At 42.5% G+C, this 21,035-nt stretch overlaps 2 protein-coding genes across 14 annotated transcripts; both read left to right on the top strand.

Moving 5' to 3' along the window:
• The first annotated feature begins 311 nt into the window (after window positions 1–311).
• znf451 (zinc finger protein 451) lies at window positions 312–15,774 on the top strand. 13 transcript variants are annotated; one of them, XM_088609639.1, is made up of 13 exons: window positions 551–701; window positions 1,271–1,344; window positions 2,168–2,251; window positions 3,205–3,327; window positions 4,234–4,345; window positions 5,286–5,436; window positions 6,941–7,067; window positions 8,274–8,433; window positions 9,354–9,501; window positions 9,687–11,191; window positions 11,606–11,680; window positions 12,554–12,590; window positions 15,552–15,774. In XM_088609639.1, exons 1-12 carry the CDS (start codon window positions 587–589, stop codon window positions 12,562–12,564), a joined length of 2,685 nt encoding a protein of 894 aa, XP_088465765.1. In that variant the 5' UTR covers window positions 551–586; the 3' UTR covers window positions 12,565–12,590; window positions 15,552–15,774. The 13 variants fall into 13 exon arrangements, with proteins under 13 accessions (XP_088465776.1, XP_088465772.1, XP_088465767.1 ...); XM_088609640.1 differs by lacking the exon at window positions 15,552–15,774 and adding an exon at window positions 13,907–14,969; XM_088609646.1 differs by lacking the exons at window positions 551–701; window positions 12,554–12,590 and adding an exon at window positions 313–436.
• Window positions 15,775–17,173: 1,399 nt separating this feature from the next.
• Window positions 17,174–20,579, top strand: bag2 (BAG cochaperone 2). The gene is made up of 3 exons (XM_088609651.1): window positions 17,174–17,777; window positions 18,779–18,888; window positions 19,694–20,579. The coding sequence occupies exons 1-3, from the start codon at window positions 17,653–17,655 to the stop codon at window positions 20,086–20,088; spliced, it is 630 nt and encodes a 209-aa protein (XP_088465777.1). The 5' UTR covers window positions 17,174–17,652; the 3' UTR covers window positions 20,089–20,579.
• Window positions 20,580–21,035: the final 456 nt, after the last annotated feature.

Below are 21,035 nucleotides of genomic sequence, written 5' to 3' on the forward strand. Positions count from 1 at the left end.
TCTTAAAGGAAAAATTGTATTTTTTTTAGTTCTTCATGTCACTACAAAAGCTTTATATTAAAATAACTGATAATTTCAGGTTACATTACTATTTCAAGTTTAGAAATTAGTTTGATTCTTTACTCCGAATATTTGGAAACCATTTTTTGATATATATAACTACGTTGAGAAAGAAATACATGTTTATTCCATGCGGAAACGAAAAGAGACGCAACGTTTCGTCTGTGCAGCTTTGTTCAGCTGTGAACTTCATCACTATGTTCATAGTGCAGCACATACTATTTCCCTACGTGCTCGGAAGGTCAGGGTTCATTTTCATCATTTCTTTAAAGACAGATTTCTTTCTTTTCAGAGTGCTCCGAAACAGGGGGCGGCAGCCTTTACTCTGAGGGGCCAGAGTGCCGAGACAGCGGCAGCACGGAGACCGCCGGACAAGGTCTGTTCCAGTCCGAGTGACCCTTGACCAAGACCCCTCTCGCCGGGAGAGAGGGGCCCGTAAACACCGGGATGTTCGCGCATCCGCGTCACCAGCCGCGACCCGGTACCAGAACCCGGCGGCCATCTTGTTCCTGGCGTGTGTGTGTGTATGTGTGTGTGTGTGCGGGCTCGGTGGAGGAGCGGGCCGGAGAGCTGGGGTGGTGCTGCCGGGAGACTGCGTCTGTCTCCGGCCTGTTCGTGTGCGCGGAAAACACCGACCCAGGGTAACGGCCTGTGCACGAATCTGAGTTTTTTTTTAAAAATAATTTGTGCACACAATCCACATTTCTCCAGCGGCGGGGAGTGAGTATTAGCCGTATCTCTGAAAGCAACAAGACCTGGGAAAATGTTAAAAAACCCAAGATGAACAGCGTTTGTTTTTACCAAATGGCAAGTAAATAAGGGCGACTGCATGTGCGCGATCACATCAGTGACTTAGGAAAACAGGACATGCACATAGCATCTTCGCGTGTGTGCGTCATTTGAAATGGGAAATCAGTTCATCCCATTTTACGCAATCGAAGTTACTCCCAGGAAGTTACAAATTTGGTTTCTAGAAAGTTTGTTGATATGCCGCAGACTTCGTTTTTTCAAGTGATTTTAGAAAGGCGATTTCTTTTTCAAGAAAATCTGGCTCTCCCTGTGTAATTTTGTTTCCAAATGAATGTATAAAAACATCGTTGACCATCTGTAGAAGAGCTTCAAAGGACAGCATACAGTATTCACCTTTTATTGATTTGAGCTGACATGGCTTTATAAAGTGGCCGTACTGAGCTGCGCCGTGTCTTCACAGGTAAACCTGTGTCTATGATGTCAGGGACGCCAGCGAATGAAGATGAGACCACCGATGAGGTGCAGTTTGTGTCGGTAAGTATTTTGTCAGATAAGTACAGATGAAGACAGAAAAACTAAAACGCTTTTCCGTAAACATTATCTTAATCCTGCTCATATGATCTACCGTTTCTTCACTACAGCCTCTTAACTAAATGTATCTAATATTTGCACTTTTCTATTTTGGTCCGTGCATTGTGATGCTGAATTATTGCTCCTCCAGGCCTGTATTACAGTGTCCGAAATACTGGAATCCACATATGTCCGCTCCTGCTTGGTACATTGTTTATGATTCTTGGTTTGTGATTTTGTTTGTGTTTGCTGTAGTTTGTTTTAGTTAATCTTATTATTGTATCGGTCTTATATCACTGCAGTCTCTCCTGGATAAGGGGTCTGCTGAGATAAACTGCTCACCTTACAAATGTTGCTTTTATAGCTTTGGTAAGGTATTTTTTATTCATGACATCAGTTCTGGCCAAGAAAAAAGGATACAGCAGTTGAGATTAGGCCTTAAGGGAATGTTGCAAATGTCCTCAGTTCTCGAAGGCATTGAGAGAGCACATTTCTTCAGAATGAACTGTGAACGAACCAGAGGGCACAAGTTGAACCTACATGGAAGTGCGTTTAAAATCAAGAACAAGCGGCACTTCTTTACCCAAAGGGTTGTGGGAGTGTGGAACAAGATACCCAGCCATGTTGCTGAAGTTGATACCCAAGCCTTTTCTTGAGGCACAGCTGGAAAAGATCTAGTAACTTAGCCCATAAGTACCTAATGGGCTGAAGAGAAATCTGAGTTAGAGAGCAGTCTTTCTCATGTTCTCATGAGTGCTTGTGTACCCTGGTCTGGTCTTGTCAACAGGAGGGCCCTCTCAGGCCGGTGCTGGAGTACATAGACTTGCTGAGTGACGATGAAGATGGTGGAAGCTCAGCTACTCCCGTCAAAGTAAGTTGCTCCAGCTGGTGTCAAAGAAGTCCTTCAGTGCCTCCTGTCCATCTGCTTTTCACTGCTTGAATCCGTGGCACATGTTTGTGTCCAGGCTGGCCTGGAGCAGCGAGATTGTGTGAGCTCTCGGGAGTATCCTACTGGAGAGAGTGGTCTGAAGCGGGGGTCACTTTCCTGCTCCTCCTCTGTCTTATGTGCAGTTGCAGAAAGACGAGCTGATTGACAGTGGGGAAGAGGGCTTCCATTTTTTCCTCAGATTTGTCTTTTCCTTGCCTCTCCCAGTCATGTCTTCGTAGAAACGGATGAAACTGCTTCCTCTGAGCTGCCCTGTGGGTGTGTCAGGTCTGCCCCCCCCTCCACTCCACTCCACTCCCCTTTCCTTTGGCAGTTAAACCCCTGTCTGTGGGCCTGAGCACATCTGCAGCGATGTAGGGGATCACAGCAAGACGTTTCCTTACAGACAGCCAGTCTAGTCTGTTCATGTGCATTCAGTATCCAGTGAGTAAGGGTGTTAACCCCAGAGTCCTCCTTAAATTCTACTGATGGCCTGTACAATACGTTTTTCCTCAAAATGGTAATGTCCCACAGTGGCTTTTCAAGCCAGACCTCATCTTGAGCGTTTGACTCTCACCGCTGACCTTCCTAAAGTGGAACAATGGTATTAAGGATAAAAAGAAAAAAAGTATAATATAAAAGATGGATGAATGCATTTTGTTACGACACTTTTCTGCTTGTGTTCGATATCAAGTGCTTTATGAATTTCAGGTCGACTGGTGTTTTAACCTGCCGTGTAATAGTCGTGTAGCAGAAAGGGATCAGGGATTGACTAGGGTTTGTCAGTAATCATGACACAGACCCACAAAATAACCACGAGGCGTAGACGTACCGGTGTGCTTTGGCGAGCCGAGCCGCGGAGGTGGTCTCAGCCCCTGTCTGTGTGCGCTTGCCTGCAGCTCCTGAAGCAGGAAGACCATGTCGACAGGCAGAAGGCGAAGGTGGCTTCGACCCTGGACCGCCTGGCCCGCCACGTGGCGGTGGAGAAGAGGGAGCGAGAAGAGAAGTGCAGAGCCTTCAAGGTTTGTCGTGAGGGAATCGCGTCGCGGTCGGCAGTCTGCACTGGTGAGACTGCGGGCGCAGACTGGCAGGCCCTGCGATGTGGTCTGTTTCAGCTGCTCTGGCGATAGGATTGCTGTGTTTTCCTGAGGTTGTAGTGAAATGTACTTTCATGTTCAAGTGACTTGATCTTGACATATTTAATAATCTCATTAGGAGAGCTTGTGATCAAGACATCAAGTGCCCACAGTGCTTCTAAACAAAAGATGACCTCTCATCTTCCACTGTTAACCTACTGTAATGGTTTTTATCTCAATCATTAATTGGCAGCCCTCTATCTCTGAAGTCTAAAAGTTTCCTTGAGAATCTTCTTGATAAGGATATTCAATAATTTAATATATTTGTCCTGTAACAAAATAGACTGCCCAACAGTTTCTTGTAGAGGCAAAATCTTAGAATTTGACTTGAGTGATAGGAAATTATCTTCTGGTTGTACATGTTTGAAAAGACGTTTTTGTTTTTCAAAATGAAACTTTCAAGGCTAATGCCTTACGTATAATTTTGTAAGGCATATGTCCTAGGTTAGCAAATGTTCTCAAATGACTTTTAAAAGTTAGTTTAATCTAGCTTTCTCCAGAAGTACTTTCATACCATTAATATATTTTTCAAAAGAATACTAGTACTGGGGTATGATCTGTAGATTTTAATTAGCTGAATGTGCTTTTGTGGAGAATACTGATTTCATTATGTCAAAGTAAGGACACTTTTTCAGCATGCTGTTTGATTTTAGTCTAAATTACATCGTAGACCAATCAATGGCGATGCAATAAAGCACAAATCTCCATTTTTGGCAGAGAAATCAGTTGGTAGGATTTGGCTTGATATTAATTTTACAATGTCTGATGTGTGTTTCTCTGGCGTTGGTTCAGGAAAAAATGGATTCACAGCAGGCACATGGTCTGCAGGAGCTTGAATTTATCCAAGGAAGCCCCCATAACAAAGATGCCAAGCGCTGTGTGGACCAGTGGTTAAAAATGCCAGGTACAGTTGGACATCAAATGAGACTAGGAATGGGACGTTAATCAATAAGCAATATTTATTTGTGCTGTTTATTTTATTCTTTTGGATATAAGTTATCATTTAAACAATACTTATAGACTATATGGGCTTTGGTCAATCCAGATGTTTAAATCCTGTGATGTCAGGGAAAGTGTGGTTTTGCATTTCCTCTGCTGAATTTTATTGTATCAAAACAAAGCACATGACATGCTTTTAGACCTGCTTTAATATTGCCAAACGCCTGTTGTGATGGAGGCTGGACCTTTCCTTACAGCAGTTGTCACCTAGAAACCACAACCACAGCAATCGGGTTAATGGTAAATTCATGCAAGCCCTGGACTTTAACTAGCAACCTTATTGACTGCTTTCAAATGAATTGCACTTTAACCACATACTTAATAATTACCCAACAATATGCAAGCATCCTCACACAACTGACAAAAGTAGATTTCTGTTTGGTTTAGCTCTTTAATAACAGAGTAAAATCATTTGCGTAAAGGGATCAGCTACACAATCACAGACCAAAGAAGACCCAGAGAGCTGGTAGTCAAATCTATCAGCTGCTGCTTTTGCCTGTGATAGTGAGAGGATAACGATTGTGAGGGGTTCACGAGCACAACACAATGATATGTAGAACTGAGGAAAGACGTGAGCTTTAGAGAAATAGAGATTTTAACCTGCAAAGAACAAAAATATTATATAGGAAAGGAGAAACAGAACACAAATTAGTCAGCAACAGACCTCTGGTATATACGTGTCCCTCTTGTGGTAATTACTCTAAGTCTTTAAGTACTATATTAGAGTTATGGGACAGAGAAATTGAATAGGTTTTATTTTCTCCTTGACCAGTAACAATAAAAGCAACAATTTTTCGATTTTGAATGTCATGTAGTTCTGACTTTATTCATGCTGTCAATGGCAGGACTGAAACCAGGTGTGTTGAACGGGAGAGCAAGGTCTTTTCTGAAATCGGCAGCATCTCCATCTTCTCAGATGCATCCTGTCACGTGTCCAGTATTGAACTGCAACCGATCCTTTGAAAATGTACCTTTGCTCATGGGTCATCTCAAAAGGTTAGTGTTATTTGTTGCTTGAGTAAAACTATAAAATGCACCGAAACTCACTCATATTTTTAAAATGTTCATGCTCAATAATGATGTTTTAGTGTCAGAAATATTTTGCAAGGAAGCATGGTCTCATGGGGAGACTCTGCTGATAAAACAGTAGTTATCAAAAATGCTCACCGCCAGTGGATTTTATTATAATTTGTTGCATTTGAGTATGGGATCATAATATATTTAATAAGGATTTTTTTATCATTGATCTACAAAAAACACTATAATATCAAAGTGAAAAAAATTCTACAGATCCTCCTAAATTTATCAGTCCATTTTCTCCTAAATTCATTATAATGATTCCCATCCAGAGTGCATCCTGCCTTGTGCTCATTGCTGGTGAGAGGAGGCTCTGGCTCCCCTGTGACTCTGTATCGGAAGAAGTGGCTATAAATGAGTGCTTTTCATCCCAAAGTGATCTACATGAAGAAGTGGACTCATTTAAGCTATTATGAGTCTCATTACACATCTAGAGGAATTATTTCACCTAGTAAATGAAGGCAGAAACTTTAAGTAGGCTAAAATAAGCCCATAGTGGAATTGAGCGATAACAGCAGGGGCTCACACCTGCTCTTTCAAACTGCGATCTTAAATGAACATTCAGGGCTGCATATTAATGTCTCATCCAAAAGACAAAGTCTCCTCTAACACAGTGTACTTGGTACAGTAACTGTGTTATTGCTTGTAACTGGTCCCAAAGGAAGAGTGCCACTGGTACACTAAGAAAGTGGGAAATGAAACCATAGCTTGCGTTTCGGAGCACTAGCTAACCATTCCCTGGCAGATTTTAGAGAGCAACACAACGGTGAAAAAAAATAGCAGCCTTTTAAAAGCCTTTTTTATGGAAAAGCTTATGGAAACTTCAGATGGTCAACTCATGGGCTCTTCATAGGCCCAGTATTCTTTTTCTCAGGAGTCTTAGAGATTGCTCTGTAAAGTTCCACTTCTTCGTCTCTTTCTCTGGCCATCAGCTGCCACTCCCTTTTCATAAGTCACCGGTGGTCAATTGCAACTGCAGTGGCCCAGCCGCTGTCTGAATCACGTCCCATTCTGGGGCTTATAGTCTCGGTCCGCAATACCATCTCTCCACAAGTGTCTCAAGGGGCCTGGATGCTATGACTCAACCCCTCACCGTATTACAGTAAGAATATTTCACCCTCTTGAAGTCTCTGATGCTGCTTTTCCCTTTGTTTCAGTGTAAAAGTCAGACTTTTGTGAAATTTCCACTTGGGAAATGCAGGTGCATTGGAACCGCTCAAGAAGATTCTTCTCTGAATTTGAAGTTACAGTGGGAATCTTTGCGTACCTCTGTAGCCTAAGGAAATTTATATTCTCTGATGTCTAGTTTCATCTTGGGCAGTGAACAGCTGCTGTGAATTTTTCCTTTTAATAAAAACCAGTTTATCTGACAGAACCCCTTGAGGCAACAGAGTTGTGTTAGCTTAATCTATTGTGTTTCTAGATTTGACCATTCTCCATGTGATCCCACTGTGTCGCTCAAAGGGAGCCCATCGATTTCTTATGCCTGTGTCGCTTGCTGCAGGCGTTACCCAACTGAGCAGGAGTATAAGAACCATCTGCAAACTAAGGTAACAGATGTGCCCCAGCATGCAAGTTGTGTTCTGTACATATGTACATACACAGCACTTCCAAACTTAGCTCAAAGATCCTGACTGGGACTGTAGTCTGCAAAAGTGTGTGTTTTTTTAAGTAATAGTCTGTACTGGAATCCTAGTCTGCAACCTCTTCAGGGAAATCCTAAATAGTGTTACAAATAGGGGGTTCTGAAAATCAGAATATGACTGAGCAGATTAATCGATTCGTAAATTAAATAGTCAGAACCCACAATTGTAAAGATTTTGCTAAGAATATGCCTGGGCGGTTGGTGTAATTAGAGGCACATGAGTTCTTTTTCTCTGGTACAGCTTTGGTGAAAACAGGCATAATTTAGGCACACTAGGTTAAACAAATATGTATTAACAGTGACAATACACACACTAAACAACCCACAACATAAACATTAAACACACAAGGTACACTGTGTGCAGACTTTCAAATAAGGTGTTAGGCCTCTGGGACGTCCTAACCACCCAGAAAACCCCAGACTGCTACCAGGTATTTGACTCTTTAATGCCTACAAAGGCCAACAGAAGAGGAAATCCCTTTCTCTGCAAACCTGGATGCCACAAAATGAATGGGAACCTATCTCCCTAATTCTAAAAATACACCCTCTAAACAGGAGAGACTGTTTTTAATCAAGGGATTCTTCACACAGGACTTTCGGGTTCCCTAAAAAAACACAGAACAGCAAACGCTCTTAACAAGGTTAAATAATTAGCTCTAATCTGGTCTTTCTGGGTGATCTGGCACAAGGAGCTCTCGCCTTTTGTCTTCCTCTTTCCCTTGTTGTCTCTCTCCTCTGTACCTGCCTGTTTTATGGCGTCTTTCTGGACTCTAGTCTGACACTTAATGATTTAAGCAGAACTTTATTAAGGTAAATCAAGGTAAACTATACAATTGCTTTGATCACTGAATCCTGGACCAATACATCTCAGTAAACATTTCCTTGCTTTGAAGCTGGAAATGTTGACACAAGCCAGGTGTGATCCATTGCATCTAGATTTACTTCATAACAATAGTAATCATAAAGTAGGACAGCAGTTATAAATCCCTGCAATGGCTCTGTGTTTGTATTGTGTGCTGTTGATCTTTTGTCAACCCAAGCCACGAAAAGGATTGCAATTATATTTTGAATTGGAATTTATTGCTTTGTCACCGTTGGTTTTTTTATTCAGATCTTTTCCAGTGATGCAGATGGTCACTCCAGCACTTTGACTTCTCAGCCAGTTCACTGCTTTGCCTGTCCGTCTTGTTACTTCCTTTTCAACATCAGAGATGAATGTCTGCAGCACATGTCGGCAAGAAATCACTTCGTTCAGACTCTCAAACTCAGTGGTGAGTTTAATGTTTATGGGGTCATTTGATCAAAGCAGATCAGTTAACCCTTGATATTTCAAAAAGGAGGTCACGTTCCTAGTCAAATTTGTTTGACAGTCTTCTTTCCAAAGAATGAGACTTGGTCCTTGAATTGATCTTTCCTGACCTTTGCAAGCTAGACACCCAGTTTGGATGGAAGCTTCTGTCTCGTAGATTGAAGTTTCTAATGACAGGTGGGTTGCAGCAGTTCAGGTCCTTCTGTATGCTCTCAGGTTGCTTCCTGACATCTGACTTTGAAACAAGAATAATTGAAGTCTCAGTTTAGACAAAAACAATTATTCTTCTATTACGTGCACGGCTCATGCTAAGTTTATAGGCTCATCAGGTCAGATCAAACCCCAGTTCCTGTAGCATGAAGCTCTACGAGAGTACAGATTCCCCCCTCCCTCAAATGTGACTATTGCTCTGTGTGCCATTCTGACGCTGAGAAAGCAAGGATAGCTCTGTTAAGTTATTGGCTGCCAAAACTGCTGCCAAACCTTTTATTAAATACGTCAAATATGTCATGTATGCGTTACAGTAACTGAGTATAACCAGAAATCATATAAAATACTAGAATTTTGGAACATTTCTGCAAAGCCTTTTGAAAATTACAATATGGAAACAACAAATTGTAAGTGAACTAAACGTTTTCTTTTGTTGATTAAGCACATTACATTCTTCAGGAGATTCTGTTTAGGTAGTGTGAAGTTTTTCTGCACTTTTAGAGGATTTTTTTCCTTTCCAGGCAAGTTCTAGTCTAACAGGTGTTTTTTTCTACTCTGCAACAAAATGCCAGCTTGATTTCCCAAGGCTTATACTGGAATTCTGCACTGTTATTGTGGGATGTTTCGTTGTGGCCTGTGCTTTTAATGTTGTCCTGTCACTCTTGTTTGAAGATAAAGCCGATATACCAGCTCCTCTTCCTATTCCATTATATGCAAAAAAGCTTCTTGTTGGTCTGTGCAAAGAAGTCAGTTTCCGGGTGAGATGCATGGCCTGCAAGAAGGTGTTGAATTCACATATGGAGGTGACGGCGCATTTTAAGTGAGTATACCTACGTATGTGTAAATTACTCCATTTTCATGTAGTGCTTAGATTATTAAAAACAGCGTCCCTGAGGTGATACTATTAGCAGCTTCTACTTTGTCTTCTAAAGACGCTTGGAAAGACGCAGTGTTCCGTCCAGGTTGCTAATGTTGGCATTTTTTTATTTTTCATCCAATAAACAGGGTCCAGTGCCGAAACGCCAGCCCAGTAGCAGAAGCAGCTAAGACTGTGGCGCAGGTCGTCGAGGTGCTGAGGGTAAAGGGACAGTGTGCCCTGTGCTGTAAAATATTCCGCGACGACAATGAAATTCAAAAGCACGAGCAGCTGACGCTACATAAGGTGGAGGTCATCTCCACCATGGAAAAGGCCATCTTGCAGTTCTGCAATTTTTTTGAAAAAAGCAAAAACCCACAGAGCTTGGAGGTGTGGTCGAAACACTTCCGAGTTCCCCTGCTGAAGAGGCCCCCCAGTCGGGAAATGGATAAGAAGAGTCCCGATGCTTCGAAAGCTAAGCGGCAGAGGAGACGCACGACCTCGAGCGGAGGGCAGGAGCCGGCTGCCGTTACCCCAGCCAGAGAGAAGGCCGGCGTGACCGTCTGGCTCTGTGAGTGCAGCCAGCGTTTCCCGGCGGAGACGGCTGCCGAGAAGCACATCATGGCCGCCAATCAGATCTGCTACAGGTGCTCGGTGTGCGAGAAGCGGACCGAGGACTCTTCCCTGATGGGCTTGCACATGAGCCGCTTTCACGGCGGGGCCCACCTGAACAACTATCTCTTTTGGTGCCGGAAGTGCAAGATCGAAATGCCGAGGAAGGAGGACATCATGTCCCACGTGACCGACTGCCACCATGGCCACACTTATTACTACGAGCAGGAGGAGCAGGAGGAGCAGGAGGAGCAGGAGGAGCCCGAGGAGCTCCCCGCCCCTCCGGGCAGCAGCGCGGTCAGCCAGTGCCACATGGACCAGGGCGGCGGGGGCCCGGCTGTAGCTGGTGTATCTGGGCAGTGGCTCTGCAGGATGTGCGAGGACCTCTTTGACTCGGAAAGCAGCGTTTACAAGCACTGCAGCAAGGTGAAGAACCACTCCTTCCATAAGTACCTCTGCGGTCTCTGCAAGGAGAGGTTCCTCAAGACAAACACCCTGTATCGTCACTTCCAGGATGTGCACAAAGGACAGGTTGACATCAGATATTTCTGTGGGCTTTGTGATAGCATGGAATACGGTACAGAGGAGGAATTCCTGGAGCACTACCAGTCCTACCATAGCAAGGACTATGTATTCATGGATGAGTCTCCCAAGGAGAGAGCAGCACAGCCGGCACACCAGGATCAGGATCAGGATCAGGGTGCCATCCAGAGCTGTCCATGCCAGGTGTCCGGCGAAGAGCAGAAGCAAAACGCTTACTCGGAATGCATAAAGGCACTTCTTCCAAAACACAAAGAAAACTACAGCTGTGTCTTGTGCCCAGTGAGGGCACACACTCTAGAAGAGCTGAAGACCCACATGAATGAGAAGCATAACATTTGTGGTGACAAAATACGCTATCTGGTGTCATGTAAGTACTGCACCGAGCAGTTTCCTGACACGCTGGAATACCACGGGCACTATCATTCGAAGCACTGCTTGCTCCAGCCTTGTGTCCTTCAGGCTCCGTCCGCTGGCGAGGAGAGACTGGAAGAGGCAAAAGGTACTTGAACCTCGCCAGTAGTATGTCAGAGATAGAGAAATTGTCATTGATATTATCATATTTATAAACACCTTTCTCAGGATTTACAATCAATCTCTTATGGTGTTTAATGGTTGTTTCTTTATCTGCAGTTCAGTCTTAATTCTTTAACCTAATCAAGATTAAGAATAACATTTCTGCTTTTAACACTCATGACCTTGTCCTTAATGAGATTTGTACAGAGAAATGACCATTTCATTTCAAGTGCAATAACTTGTATGCATCCACCCAGGCATCTACAGTTTTCACATGGCCCGTCTGACAGAAGTGTTGCCCTCTTGTAGTATTTACTGGCATTGCTGTTGCCTGAACTTGAAATGCATTGGTTTGAATCCAACATCCTTTGAAATTAACATTTTCGTTTTTCTGCTGTAGAATTTGAGGAAGAAATTAAGCAGGCCTTGGCTTTAAGTTTAGAAGAGGCAAATCAAGTGACCGAAGATGATAAAGGTGTGTAATACATTTTTAATATGAAACTTCAGCTGATGCCTTTTAAGTATGACATTTTTATAAATGACTGCCGAGTAGCTGTTGGGGACTTCTTGACGGCCATTATGTGAAATGTAATGGTCATGTCGGCATTTTCATTCGCAATGATCTCCATTACTGCTGCTCTGGTTATTTTTTTATTTAATTGAAGTGCAATTAAAACCTAAGGCTGTGGCAATGCATTTGCATCAGTCTATTGATACAGTCTGTCATTTGATCACTGACATTTGGCCAGGCTGCATTGTTTTTTTTTCTTTTCTGTGTGAAGGTTTAAAACCAGGCGAGTTTTGTTTGAGTCCAGAGCTTCCCTGCAGCCCTCCAGCCTGACTCAGTGGCTGTATGTAAGAATGAATCTCTCTTGCACAGCTCCTGGTATAAACGGGGGTCATTTAGTCTGTGATTGGTGCTGGCTGGGACTAGCAAGAAGGCACTATAATCCACCGCTGCACTTGTTTAGCCATATTTCAAAGCAGTGTAGCACAACAGTTGGTGGAGTTATGCCATTATGGGCACCATCTTCAGAATACTCTACAGTCTTTATAAATAATATACAGAACGGGGTGCAATATTACCAAATTAGACTTCCATTTTTATTTTGTAATAAAATTGAGTATACCATGCATAAATGTATTGCTGTGCTTTTCAAAACCTGTCGCATGTAATTAAGTAATAAATTAAAATCAATTTTTTGATGCACATTCATTTTTTAAAGCTGATCAATGCGTCACCTTTTTAGAAGACAATGTATCAATAGTAATAGATTAGGCATTGCCCCAGCCTTATTAATACCTTTAGAGACCTTGTTTTGTTAATTGGCATTTCTGTCTTTGCTAGCTTTGCATTGATGGTGAATGATTCCTGTATCATATGGGTATGTTTTATCTCTGCACTCTCAGCATTTCTCATTGTTCTGTCACATCTTGTGGTCTCCAGTGGGAATCATTTAGAGGACTTGTTTATGGTGTTTATTTCACTAAATTTATTTTAAGTTTAATAAACTAAGTTTATTTCAGCTTAGTTTTTTCACTTTGATTCTCACCGGGGCAATGCAATTGAAAAAGTTCTTGCACTAATAGCTGGAATGTACTAAATATGTACAAAATTACTTTATATGCAGACAAAAGTAGGGGTTTCTAAGTGATAATTTTAGTCTTTGATTCTTCTACATTTTCTGTGATCATAACTAATGTTTTAGTCTGACCCTTACCTGTTAGTGTTTGTTAGTCATAGACCAATGATTGGACATTCCTGGACAAAGAAATATCTTTAGTTGTTTTTGTAAATTGTAATAGAATTTGTTTCCTATTTTATATGTGGTCATTTAGCCAGCACTACAGTTAGAGGGGTGTTGAGCGGGATGGCTCTCATTGACATCACGGCAAGCTCACCAGTGCCAGCAGGTCCCAGAAGCAGCTTTCACACTGACAGCCCAAGCAATCCCAGCAGCCCTCACAAATGGTGTCCTGCTGCTTGGGCTATCTGGGTCACAGCGTGCTCAAATCACAGGGCGGAGGACATCTTCACCACTAGCCTGAACAACTGCTCTGCTTAGACACCGTGTCTGCAGTGGCCGCTCCAGATCCCAACAAGAAGATTTCTCTAGGCTAGGTCATTCTTAGATCAATTATTAACAAAGACAAGAATTGATTTAACATCAAAACAAGGAGTTGTTTAATAGTTTTTAAGACTTCAGAATGAAAATGTGAGAGTCTTCTAAGAGCAGAGATAAATTTGCAAGTCAATTTCCTAAATTGATCAATAGCTCCAGGGCTGTGACTTTTCTGGAACAGAGTTGGCCAACCCTGATACAGACTAAAAATGCAGACAGCATTTTTTTTTGCTGCACAGTTTACCCATTTTATTGTTGTTAATTATATACTTAAATAAGTACAAACTAGCATTATGAGTCTGTAAATGCTTGTATTGAAAGTGGGTTCCAGTGATGATGTGCTGTTTTTAATTGAGTATTCCCACAGCAAACCTCTAGTACAGAACTGAGAAATAGACACCAGAAACAATGTCCTCCTGCATGTGGTTGACTGAAACAACAGGGTTCTGTGTGTGTGCTGAGGAGAATGATCTGCCATTGTCACCTTTGCACCGAAGAGGCAGATTATAATGAGATATTCTTATTTGGGGGGTTTACCCAATTTAATTTGATTTTCCACCTGTTTCTTTGTTCCCCAGCTGTGCATTTGGATCAGACTTGAAAGCCATCCTTACACTGAATGTATAGATACTTGGAATGCAGAGCAGGGCTAAAATTAGCTCTTGTCTGTATCATCTCTGCCATCCAGCAGGCTTTGTAAAGTTAGGGATCCCTGTGACAGTTAAAGGGACAGCAGGCTGCTCTTGCAGGGGGCAGAGCTGTCAGGGTGTCCGCTGTGTAAGTGTGTTCGAGGTAGTGAGTGCTGGAGGGCTGGGTGTGATACAGGGTACTAGGGAGAGTAGGGGCTGTCTGGACACCAGGCTCACGGTGCCCTGAAGAGACTTGGGGTGGGAGAGACGGAGTTCTGAGCGCTGCAGGCTCTGTGTGCGAGACCCAGCCTGGTTGCTGTGAAAGGAGGAAGAGCAAGCGAGCTGTAGGCCCCAAGCTCGTGTGTCACCAGGGTCACTGTGAACGAGGGGCTCGGTGACGTCAGGCCGTGGTTGTGGTGGAGTCTGTCGGCCAGTGTGAGCAGCGCTCTCGGCGGATAGTGCGTGTATGCGTGTGGAAGAGGTTCCCCAGCAGGCTCAAAGAGGCGTGTCTAGAGCATGGGACACGCCAGTCCGAGCTCAAGTGGTGCCCCCTACCCCTGGGGTGTCACACCATGAAGATCTAACTGCATTTTAGGTGTAAAACATACAAGACTAGAACCACTAGGGGGGTGAACACACACACTTTTTAACAAACCTGAAAGAGACACCAGGACCAGAATCAGACACCTGCCTGAGACCATTACAAACCTGACACTCAGCTGACTTTAAAAAATAATTTTCATCATCATGTCAGTTATGATTTTTTTGTTTACAGTGGGTAATAGATTTTAGGCTTTTGCTTTTTTTTCCACCTGTTTGTTGATATGAGTTTATTTGAGTTAAGGGATTTTCCTGCCTTCAGTGTTGAGGTTAAAATGGTTGTTTTCCCCTGTACTCTGTGTAATGGTCACAAAAGCAGGAACATTGAGACCAAACGATTTCTTTCTATTAAAGCATTGTTTTTGTATTTTGTTCTAAAATAAATAAGTAAAACACAATGTATAAATGTTAATTGTTTTATGTTTGTTTTATTCTATATTCATTCTATCATTTTAAAAAAACATAAATTACACCTGGATTTGGACATGATTTTTGCTTGAAAATCGGAATCTCTGATTAGAATCCATCAGAACAGGGTGAAGCCAAGCTGCAGTGTGTCAGCTTACTAGCATTTCTGTATTTGTGGCAGAATATGGTAGTAAGGTGGTTCCTGATCTGTTCTGACTGGTGGATTTACATTCTCAGTGCAGACACTGTTGTAGCAAGCAGATTGCTGCAGCCCACCCAGCTGTAGAAAGCGTGGAGTCTCAGCCAGGGAGACTCTTGAACTCAGCCAAAACGAGCTTCAGTACTTAGGAATGTAAAATGAAAGATCAGTTTCATTAGATATTGCAAGCTTTGTTTTCCCAAGTTGTACAGTATAGTAGTGACCATATTAGCCACTTGACCTCTGACTTTGATTTGAAAAAAAGAATTGCACATTCAGTTTACTTGCTCTGTTTCAGTTGTTGCTCACAGGTTTGCCGAGTCCATTATGATTTTCAAGTGTATTATGCTCTATTGCTAAATTCATTTTTATCCCTTATCTCTGCAGAGCTCGAAGAAGCCATCACTAGAAGCCTTCAGGAGTTCTGATCCAAAGATGACTTTTAAGTGATCTTTTTTTCCCCCCATGAACCTGAATAATGTTTAAATTGGTAATACTGGTTCCTGTTTAAAAAAAAAGCAAAGCAATGTGTGTTTATTATTATTTGATGACTCTTAAGTTGGAATGTTAATAATTAAAGTCAGCATTATTCAATAAAAATACAAATCTATTATTAAGGTTAAGCATGTTTTATTATTGAGCAAATATTTTCTTTTTTCCAGGCATAAAGCGTATAAATGTGTAAATTTAGATGAAGATCGATTTCCTGAAGATGGTTTTCACGCTATTTTTAGTTTTTCTTAGTTAAGAAGAATCGATTTGATCTTTAAAAATAAAATTAGCACATAGAGCCCGCCTCGTGTCTGTGCAGTGGTGGTGGTAAAGACTGCACACTTCCTCGAAGTGCACAGTGGGAAGACGCTCCGCTCTCCTCACACTTGGAGTCCGAAAATGCCTACAGGAGGGCTGGTATCATGCCTGACAGCTCCCTGCCAGCCCGCTGTTCCACTGTGGGCAGAGGATGCCTTAGCTGCCTGCACACTCACCCAGTTTAGCCCTGAACCAGTTGTGTGCCACTGTCTGGGGAAACTGGCTCACAATCGTCAGACATCGCTCGGACTGCAGCCCGCAGTGTCTGAACTGACAGACTCCACCTGTGCTGGTGCACCTGTACGGTTTGGGCCTCTCAGGAGTGGGAGCAGTGATTAAATACAAATACTCTTCCTCTGGGTGTAGGACTTTTAACGGCACAGGACATTTTTCAAAAGGTAGCCTTTAACTCTGTTTGCTTAATACATTAATTTTTAATACTTTACACACCTGCAGGCAAAAAAAACCCCAAATCTTTTCTGTAAAATGAATAATGACAGATCGTATTCAGAAGATGACGGGGGAATAAAATGTTATCCTTGTCATTCTTCATTGAGCTTGTATTGGCGCTATAACATGAACAGGCTGCTCTTTAATTCATATATTTAGGTCTGTGAGCAGTATGTCCAGTTTTTTTTTATATAATGCAGGTTGGGAATGTGTGGAAGCAAGCATGCTAATTCCATTGTGAGATAAAGTACTGCGGGTTCATTAATAGCCTGTGTGCACTTTGTGCATACGGTACATTTTGTACATAAAGGAACCAAGTGCAAGTTAAACAGGTTCAGAGACGTGTTCTGCTTCTGAGGTCATCTCTATATGCGTACATATATTAGTAGAGTGCAGTGCCCGATGAAATCTGAAAGAAACGAAGGTGAAGCTGGAAGAAATATAAAAAATCTAATTTTACTACCTACTGTATGTTGGCATGCTGCAGTGTGATTTCACGGCACAGAATGAGGTACGACGAAGCGCAGAAAATGTGAACATTAAAGCCATTACATGAGTAATGTATTACATTAAAGTGTAACATGAGGAAATTGGTTATGTTAACAAAATCACCATGTAATTGTCATGAAAAATATAACGTGACATTCGCGTTTCTCCTGTCTATTTAGCCTGTTGTCTGGCGGTGGCGCTATAGTATCATACTGGGCTAGCCTGTGAGCACCGATACCGCAGGAGGTTAATGTCAGTGTCGTTCCGCTTTAATATGTATGCCTGTTTTTCAAAGGCGGCCGTTCCATAAATGGTCAAAATAGGATATTTCCAATTCATAGAGAGTCATGGTCGTTCGTCTGCGCTTGATTGAAATGATCCACGACAAGTCACACGGGCAACTTGGCTACAATGTACCGAGGCTACGGAGGGCGCAGTCTGTGATACCCCGTGGAGAACTGGGGCTGTGCAGGGTTGAGACCGGCTGAGATGTCGGGGTCCGTGCGGACCTGTGGATTGTGCTGGAGCCCCCCCGCCCCTGCGCCGAGCGCTCGGCCTGCTCCCCGGGAGAGGGCGGCAGGGAAGGTCCGGCCCATGTTTGGAAATGTTGACATACGGGCGCCGCCTGCGAGCGGCGAGCTGCAAGCGAAACCGCTAGAAGGTGCCCCTAGAGGGAAGATCGGAGAGCAGTGGGTTAAGGAGCTGCGACTCTCCCGGGGAATCGGCATTTCCAGGCACCATGGCTCAAGCTAAGATCCTCGCCAAAATGAATGAAAGTGAGAGGAACAGCAAGTTCAGCAGATCCTTGTCCATGGCGGATCGATCGGGACAACTGCTTGAGAGCCTGGATCAGCTAGAGCTCAGGTAATGTTTGGGGTGGGGGAGGTTTTAGAAAACTTTAAATATTTTTAAAAGTTTAAAATGAAAAGAATAGCGGCCGAAGTTCGCTCGTCTTGACTGGATTGTATTTCAGTTTTTTTTTAGAGCCGCTTTCTTGTGTTCGTGGGCTCTGGCACCTTGTTTCCAAGACCGCATTCTTGTCCTGTCGCTTAGTCTCGTCTTCAGAGATACATTGTATCTGAAAACAACGGCACACTTTGTTGTTTTGAAGCTCGTTTGCAAATATTTCAATTTTTGTATTGTATGAAAAACAGGTGGACAAGGGGGGTCGACTTTGCTCAATGACTCCCACGTGCCGTCTTGGTAAATTAAAAATAGCCCCTTTTGGGGATTCTCGGGGCTGCTGCGCTTCAGCGCAATCCACTTCACACTTTCATACGAAAACCTGCTGTTCGTCAACACTGCCTTGTGATTTTACTGCTAGGAACATTTAACTTATTGGCTGTTTAAAGCCTAGACCTGTCCGTTTCTTCCAAACAGCTGCAGTTCAACACGTACCGTACAGTAGGTTCACATTCCTCACATGAGTGTCATTTTACAAGGAGATTACAGAACCGCAGGATGTATTTCTTTGGAAATGTAGTTCACGTGTTTTCTGATTTTTGTCCAGAACATTTTGAGGCAGAGATAATTGTCCTGGATCTAGCTGCACACTACATATAAATATTTTTACACCACTTGGCAGTTGATATATTTGTACATAATGATCCTACTTTACTTAAATTTGAAAACAATTCTTAAGTGCAACAAGAATATAACCATCTGGTTTCCTCAGGCATATCCAATATTCACAACCTAAGTTTGTTCTTGAATATAATAGCATTGTTTAAATAGGCTGATCTCAAATGGAAAAAATGCAAACCCATTGGTGTAGTTTTTCAGCATTAAATGTAAAATGTGTTACTAAGGCCAGTCGATTCTTTCATGAAGTAAAACAGACTTTAAACATTGTTGTCTTCTGTCAGAGTGGAAGCGTTACGAGAGGCAGCGACTGCGATGGAGCAGGAGAAGGAAAGTTTGCTGGAAATGATTCAGTCTGTGAAGAACAGCCAGGAGATGCGAACCATCAGTGATGGTGAGTGAGAGGAGTGTCACACTGTAGGTCACGGACAGCTGTCACACAGGTGAAGACTGACAAGGTCTGTGAAAACCGTGGATCTTATTTCCTGCACCCTTTCCATGTGCAGCATACATAGTCTGGAGCAGGGTTTCTTTAACCTCGTTTGGCTACAAGACATCCTGCTCAAGCAGTCTCTCAGATGCCCCAATTTAGATATAACATCAAGCCGAAGTCTGTGATTAGTTTTCAAAGAAATCTACTATTTGTTAAAATATTGAAGGCAGATCTACATGTCAACAGATCCACTGTGCTATCAGAGCACATCCACTTTTTTAAGAGCATCGATTTTTCATGTACTGTACATACATATATATATTCTCTTTGATTGTGGGGTCCTCTTAGACCCTAGTTAAACCCATCCAGTGCAGTCTGGTAAAATCCGATGATCAAAAATGTTCATTTGAACTGACAACAGTGCAATAGGGTGCGAGATAAAGGAACTGTCTTTGTAGCTTCCAGATTTAATAATTCCCCTGTTTAAATAGGAACAAAGAACATCACACATAGACAGTTTCCTGCTGAGTAAAGTAAAAAAAGTCATTTTTAGTGATATTTGAAACAAGATACAATCAACAATTATTTCTTATGATGTTTGTTGTTCCGTTTTCAACAGAGGAATGAATAAATCAGGAGGGCACAGTTTTAGTGAATTCAGCCTAGAATCAGTCAATCAGTGGAGCTGTCCATTGTGCACCTCGGATCTTGTTTGTGCTGCAGACACCGTGTCTTCATTCTAGAGACCCGTTTTTCCCATTTTCAGGGGAACGGGAGGAGCTGACGTTGACCGCAGACCGCCTGCTTGGTCGAACCCTGACTGTCGAGGTTTCCGTGGAAACCATCCGTAACCCCCAGCAGCAGGAAGCTCTGAGGAAGGCGACGTCTGAGATTGATGAGATCGCCTCCAAAGTTCTGGATGACTTGGACGGTGCCAGAAAGCGCCTGATGTCTCTGCATGCAGCCTGTATCACTGAGGCACCCCTGGGTCCTGTGGATCAGAAGTTCCAGACCATAGTCATCAGCTGTGCCTTGGAGGACCAGAAGAAAATCAAGAGAAGGCTGGAGACTCTGATCAGAAATGTGGACAACACAGGAAAAACCATAAGGATTATGGATCAGCAGAAAGTGGACCTTCCAAAAACCTCAAATGGCAACTAAACCTGCCTGTGCTATTGTTACTGTAGAGCTAACATAACGACTATTATACACTCACTAATCTATAAGAGCTTAACATAACACTCTCCTGAAGAATTAAGATTTCATAGCATGATGGCATCATATACATTCCACTGAGCATAAGAAAGATGGAAAATGAGAAGGCCATTAGGTTTGTCTGAAAGGAGTCATTCAAAGAAATCCCAGTTTTTTTAAATTCAGGATTAAGTGAAAAGAGTTAAGTTCAGAAAGCAGTAAAAATATTGTAAACAGGAAAGCTAGTTTTCAAGTGTCTTCAGACAACACTGTGGAAATGTGGAATTGTTTTTACAGTGCTGCAGTTACTGAATGAGATGCCCTGAAGTCCTTCGTCGTTATGCCATTCTTATTTCATTGGGTATCATTCAGATTGTGAACAGTGCAGCTTTTTACATGTTAATCTTTTTCTGTAACACCCTTCTGTTGTGGAAAATACAGTGTGTGGAATACAGTGACATCTGGTTGCTACAGTTTGTTTCTTTGCAATCCAAAGCAAGTGTGAAGTGAGTTGTCGCTCCTCATTGCAAACTGCTGGACATGGCGCACGTTGTTCTCCAGTCTAGCAAAGTATATATTTGTCTTATAGCCTAAGAAAACATCTGGAATTTGAGTGCAATTAAACAATGAGAAATGTTTTACTGTTCCTGACAGTTTCCCTATTTACCAAGTCCAAATGGTTTGGAATCAAAAGTTTAACATTTGTCTTTGTAGGGATTATTTTCTCAGAAGCTTATTAAAATTGGGCATTTTTCCCACAGTAAAGAAGTTGGCACACTTAATCTTTCCACTAGGGTGCAGGAATGGACTTCTTTAAGGTTAGATTCAAAAGGTCAACTGAGTTCAGTGCAACAGAGAGTGTTGTGGTGTGCTTCTTTACTCTGATAAAATAATACCAACTTTGTTGTGAAAAT

Source organism: Lepisosteus platostomus, chromosome 17 (genome assembly GCF_059453375.1).
Source record: "Lepisosteus platostomus isolate fLepPlt1 chromosome 17, fLepPlt1.hap1, whole genome shotgun sequence".
NCBI classification, from domain to species: Eukaryota; Metazoa; Chordata; class Actinopteri; order Semionotiformes; family Lepisosteidae; genus Lepisosteus; species Lepisosteus platostomus.

Coding starts and splice junctions, on each gene's coding strand:
- znf451 (XM_088609637.1), top strand. CDS start 587: ATGTGTGTGTGTGTGCGGGCTCGGTGGAGGAGCGGGCCGGAGAGCTGG. Junction 1,345..2,167: donor ATGAGGTGCAGTTTGTGTCG/GTAAGTATTTTG, acceptor TCTTGTCAACAG/GAGGGCCCTCTCAGGCCGGT. Junction 11,681..15,551: donor AGTGACCGAAGATGATAAAG/GTGTGTAATACA, acceptor TTATCTCTGCAG/AGCTCGAAGAAGCCATCACT.
- bag2 (XM_088609651.1), top strand. CDS start 17,653: ATGGCTCAAGCTAAGATCCTCGCCAAAATGAATGAAAGTGAGAGGAAC. Junction 17,778..18,778: donor CTGGATCAGCTAGAGCTCAG/GTAATGTTTGGG, acceptor GTCTTCTGTCAG/AGTGGAAGCGTTACGAGAGG. Junction 18,889..19,693: donor GATGCGAACCATCAGTGATG/GTGAGTGAGAGG, acceptor TCCCATTTTCAG/GGGAACGGGAGGAGCTGACG.